Source organism: Neolamprologus multifasciatus, chromosome 7 (genome assembly GCF_963576455.1).
Source record: "Neolamprologus multifasciatus chromosome 7, fNeoMul1.2, whole genome shotgun sequence".
NCBI classification, from domain to species: domain Eukaryota; kingdom Metazoa; phylum Chordata; class Actinopteri; order Cichliformes; family Cichlidae; genus Neolamprologus; species Neolamprologus multifasciatus.
Genome location: NC_140445.1, coordinates 58,229,104 through 58,235,103, shown reverse-complemented (window position 1 = coordinate 58,235,103; position 6,000 = coordinate 58,229,104). Strand labels below are relative to the sequence as shown.

Genomic DNA, 6,000 nt, shown 5'->3' with positions numbered 1-6,000 from the left:
TCATATGCTTCAGTTTTCCACCATAACCTTTTAAAGTATTAATCATGAAATAATTGCCATACAAGTCTGTTTTCTTTAATGGTGTATTTTGAACTGTCAAAAATTTATTTACACATTTAACTATTAGCATCATATTTGCAACATCCAGCATTGTTTGGTTTTGTCTTGTAATACATTTTTCAATTTATTGCTTAAAAATGCGTTGTGCCCTTTGATTATGGTTTTCAGTGAGAAACGAAATCACACTGATAATGTACAAATCTCAAAAACTCAAAAAACACATGTATCAAACATGCTTTATTACGCATTAAGTGTTAAGAGCGCTATTAAGGACTAAGATGCATTGTAAATAACTTTTATCTGCCACAATTAAGTCCTAATTCTTAGGAAATGTCAAAATGTTGAGTTTTGCAAAGCTTTGTTGTGGACTTCTGTATTGGTCAGATGAGAACATCCATTTTCCAGTGAAACAAATACTCAATGCCCCACTGAAATCTTTTTTCTGCTCTTATGATTCACTGCAAGGACATTCTAACCAGACCCTGCCAAAGGTGGAGAACTAGTTTTGCCATACCACATACCACACGGCTCTTTGGTCATGCAACAGTTTTTAGGAAAATCTCTAAATCTTGATGAACAGCAATAAAGAGTGTGGAATAAGTAAGAACTAGAAAGTTTTAATGTATTTATTGGAAAAGACAAAAAACAGCCTTATAAAGTGATCAGAATTGTTTGCTGTTCCTTAACGTTGATGGGTAGTGGGTTGTGACAGAGTGAGGACAGAATCAGAAAACAACAGAATTAGCTGTGAGTTATTTAGAGCCTGTCGCGTGTCTTGGGATGAGGCCAGATGGACAACTGTGATCCTATTACCACTGCTACACAGTTGTAGGTCTGCCTCCAGATCCTGAATTCCACAGTGAACGGGGTACACATGGACAGCTTCGGTTTTTCTGTTCATTAACTCTGAGAGGACCTCTGAGTGCCTTGCCTATCCATTCAGAAAACAGGACTGAACACAGTTTATGGTATGTGTCACTAAAGAAGGATGCTGTTGATATTTGATTATGTAATTAGATGCTTACATCAGTGCATTTTACTCTGTGCTGTTTGGTGCCTGTCTTTTAAGTGTAAAATATCTCTCTTTCACTGACATTAAACCCAGAAATATTCTGGTATTCATGGCATGTCCTGAATAATTTTTACATAAAAACAGGTTACATGAATAATTAAGGTTTTCAGAAAAGTAGAATAGAGTAGAACTTGTGCGTTATGAAAGCCACTTGAGCCAACGAAAGAGAAATGTTTGGATCATAATCCAATTATTTTGCATCAGTAAGGTTTGAAATGATGCGTAAACAAGTGCACAAAGAGGGGAGCAGGGTAGGAAGCAGTGCTGATCACTGGTTGGCTGTTGGCCATGCTGGCTCGCGGGTCAGTTGTGGTCATTCAAGCTCTGGTCATTCAACTGATTACTGTGTCACTTGTAAAACATAAAGCTTTTATACTTCTCTTCTTTATTTAGATCACAGTATTTTTTTAAAAAGCAATTGCTTAGCTAGAAAATCAGTGCAGTAATATAGTTCATAACCAGTGTTGGGAAGGTTACTTTTAAAATGTATTCCATTACAGAATACAGAATACATGCCCCAAAATGTATTCTGTAACGTATTCCGTTACGTTACTCAATGACAGTAACGTATTCTGAATACTTTGAATTACTTAATATATTATCATGCTGTTTACAACTACGTGAATGTACTATTGCTGTGATTTATTACTGTTACTGAAGGTCCGCGGCTCCGAACCGTAGTAAAGGGACCTCTGGCTAATACGGTGGGTTCTGTGTCGGGCTCGTAGCTGAAAACTAGCTTTACTTTGTTGTCTGGGTCAACTTTGCTAGCAAGAGACAGAGAGAGGCGTTGAAAGGCTTTTTGTTTTTGGAGGAAAACACGAACACGGTGTACAGTCGAGTCTTAATAGCTTACTTACAACTGGGCTCGTCAGGCACTCTTCTTGGCTGCAGTGGTTATTATTATATTTACATGCTTCCAGCTCCCGTTTTTGCTGGATGACAGCTTGTACTTTTCCTTTTTCTCCCTCCCTCGGTCACAGACACATAACGGGTATGGCAGTCCATTCTCCCTGCAGCACGGACTACACTGCCTATGATGCTACATTCTTTAGAGCTATACGGTAGCATTCTGCCTATTAGCTTAGCACAACAACAACAAAAAGGCCTCTCTCACCCAGGAAACACGCAGAGAGAGAGCGTCACCCTGTAACCATGGCAACTGTAACGCTGCCGCCTGGAACAACAGAACGTAGCTGTCAAACAAAACCCAAACAGTCCTGACCCGCGACAATATGAAACAGGGAAGTACCGCCGTGTAATCCATTTATTTCAACAAAGTAACTGTATTCTAAATACCACCTTTTTAAACGGTAACTGTAACGGAATACAGTTACTCATATTTTGTATTTTAAATACGTAACGGTGGTACATGTATTCCGTTACTTCCCAACACTGTTCATAACTTATTTTAAGACAAATGAAAATCAGGTCTCTGCATGTTTTTGAGAAAGGTCACAAAGTTATCAGGAAGAAATTAAGTGAAACTGAGAATAAATGAAAAAGACTAAAGTAAACAGCAGAAAAATATTGGGCCAGAGGATGTTATGTTTTGCAGTTAAATTGGAGACCAAAATGTAGAATAACAAGAAAATATATATATTTAATTGAATTACATAAAACGGCAGGGTTAGTTCTGAAAAGTAATGACTCAGAAGAGGCTAACAGAAAAACTAGACTGGATATTCATATACAGCACAGCTCACTGGGAAATGAGACACAGATGGAAAGTCAGCAAAGGGGGAAAAAAAAGGTCAAAAATAAAAGCTCAACAAGGTACATGAAAAAAATCGGCCTGAAGAGCTGCAAACACGAAGACAGAGACAGCAAAAATTAGAAGCTGGTAAGAAATGGGAAACTAGAAAGACAAAAGAGCAGAATAAAAGTAGAAGATAACAAGGGGCATGAGAGAGACTGTTTTATTCCACATGTTGCTTTAAGTAAAATTATTCCAAGACTGCGTGTCACAGTGATGGTTTTGTGCCTGAACCTGCATGTTTTTCCTCTGGTTGCTCCACTTTCCTGTCACAGTCCAAATTGGCAGTAGGAGTGGGTGTGAGAATTTGTGGTTGTTTGTCTCTCTTTGTTGGCCCTGGTCCAGGGTGTGCCCTGTATTTTGCATTATCAAACCTGGGATGTGTTCCAGCTGCCAGTCATTATAAGTTGGATAAGTGATTAGGCAAAAGAATGGGCAGTTTTGAGAACCTAAAAATGCAACGCAATACAGCAGCTCCCTACAAGAACAAAACTGTTTTTTACAAAATACAGCTACATGAAACTTTTATAATATGCGTATGCTTTTAATGCAAAAAAAATAGAAAAATCCCTGCACCCGCAAAGAAAGATGAAATGAAAGCATATAAAGATAAATGATGTGATATTAAACATTCTTTTTGTTATTTAAATGAATGGCTACACGATGACAACAATTGTCTTGAGGATTCTTTCTTATTTGAGGCATTTTTGTCATGTCCCTGTTAAATATTTATGATGACTTCATTTTGTTTTTTACAAAGTCTGTTTCATATTGCTTATGTTTTGCATTGTTTTTATTTTGTTGGGCGGAATGGGAGTAGTGATGAATGAAGAGTAAAAGGTGTTTATCTTCGTTCCTGGGTGGGGGGTAGACAAATGGATGGCCTTAGATATTCAAAGCAGATTTTTTGAAAGGTAAAGATATGACTGCTGTAATTTTAATATAAATATAATATAAATATACATTTATTTTTTATTATTAATAAGAATTTTATTAGTAATATTCACTTAAGTGATTGAAGCCTGAGGTACTGTATTTTAAATCTCTCTCTCTCTTTCTCTTTCTCTCTCCCTATGTGTGTGTATATATATATATATATATATATATATATATATATATATATACTTCTGGGGTATATTCTCAGCAGCATATTAAACATATCAGGTCCCCATAAGGATAAACATGTGCTAACGGCTGTCTAAATGACTCGGGTAAAGTTTGTAGCATGCGTGCTTGTTGTTTTTGTCTGCTTCCACTTGTCTTTGCACTAGGATGATGTTGGCATAAATGTGTAGTCATATTCGTTGTGTTCCCACTAGTGCTGTCAGCGTTAATCTCGTTAAAATGACATTAACGCCATAACGCGGCAAATCTCCGTTAACGAGTTACCGCGGATCATGGGCATGGGCTGGATGGCGTCAACACGTTAACAAGCTAACTGCGCTAATGCACTGGTTCCCACCAATTGAGCATTGCGTGGCACATCCTACATACTGTTTTACTTTTGTCCATGACGCGCTTACCATCAGGGTCATACTTCACATGAAAACCAAGATAGTTCCAAACGCCAGATCTGAATGAGGGTGGGGGAGGTTCAGTTTCGGGTTGGGTTGAGGCAGTTGCCATGTTGCAACTAGCTTAGCTTCTGTCTTACTAGCTTGTGCTGCGCTCAGTTGATCTGCACTCGACAGTGCAGCCTAGGCGGAGTAGTCGAATGCAGATCCACTTAGCGCTCAACACAGACAGCATCGTCAGAAGAAAAGTTGATAAAATAAATAAAAAAATTTGTATTGTTCGATACATATGCGTACCAAACCAAAAGCACTGTTCAATATCAATACGAGTATTGTTGCACCCCTAATGTGTGTGTATATATATATATATATATATATATGTAATCTTTGGCAGCATTGTTATTGTTCTTGTAATATGATCTTTAACTATAATATGTAAAGAGAAAGTCATCAAAACAGAGAAACAAGCGTACCATTAATTTACAATATAAATGTTTATTTTATAGCTGACATTGCTGCATTATTTGTATAAAGCAGATAACTCTGCTAGGTTAAAAGTGAGTTACTATTGCTTAGTTTTAACATTACATTTCATATCAAAATACATATATTTAATAGACATTCATAAGGGCAATAATTCTGAGGTAACAGCCACTCAATGTCTTATGCTTGATAAATATCCTCTAGAGAAGATATTAAAAAAAATCTTGTTCACAGGATACTTGATATTACATGATAAAAATGAGGTGGTGGGTGATAAATGTACCCGAATACACCAGTGTGTTAATTGTGTTAATCAATGCAAGTTGGGGGAAAGCAGTATTGTAAAAAACTGCCTCACGGACAATTTTACAAACTTAAAACCAAAAATTATTTGAAAATAATTAGAAATAACAATAAATAAGGGCCTGATTTATTAAGTAGAGTGAATTAGCATGATGTCACAATCTTAAAAATACACCAATATGAGAAAGTCCTGTAGATGAAAAACTAAAAATGTAGTCTTTACATTTAAATCTATAGATACAGCCAGTTAATCTCAGTCATGACCAACAATTTGCCAAGGGCTGCACATTAGCGGCACAAAACTAAGCAGACCTGATGACAAAGTGAGCAACCAACATCCTTACAAAAATAATACAGGTAAACACAGGACTTATGTATGTGTTCCTCTCTGGAAACAGCGTGGCAATTTAGATCAATGTGAGGTAACTGAAGGAGAATCAATATGTTTTTGATATAAGAGCTAGCTGTTTTGTTAGAAATTGCTGGTCCTGAGGATTGGGACTCTGGAGGGAACAGGATTTATCCAGAGGAAAGCTGTGTTATCATAAACTGTTCAACCATATAAACCTGAAATCTTTGTTTAACAGATGGCCTCTATCATGCGTACAAGAACTCAAAACAATACTCGCTGTAAGATCTCTAGCTTTCCCTGTGTTAATGAAAAAACTGTTATTGTGCCACGTGCATGAATGTGTGTGTTTCTCTCGATTTCTCTGCAGAATGTGTGATGCTGTAAGTACATATCAAAGTCAGTATTACATGCAGTGACATGCTGACACTGTGATACACTGACACATCCCAAGAATTGCTGT

General features: G+C 37.0%; 1 protein-coding gene across 14 annotated transcripts in view; it reads left to right on the top strand.

Annotated features, from left to right (window-relative positions):
• The first annotated feature begins 234 nt into the window (after positions 1-234).
• The window catches only part of shank3a (SH3 and multiple ankyrin repeat domains 3a), a 213,741-nt gene continuing 207,975 nt past the window's right edge, over positions 235-6,000 (top strand). For 6 of the 14 annotated variants that reach the window (XR_014875360.1, XR_014875361.1, XM_085168495.1 and 3 more), the window contains exon 1: positions 238-1,028. Coding sequence is in view for 1 of the 14 variants with exons in the window: in XM_085168500.1 (XP_085024626.1) it covers positions 1,026-1,028 (3 nt within the window). In the remaining 13 variants the exon portion in view is untranslated. Of the gene's footprint in view, positions 1,029-6,000 lie in introns of all 14 variants that reach the window. The other 8 variants (XM_085168493.1, XM_085168494.1, XM_085168496.1 and 5 more) reach the window with 5 other exon arrangements.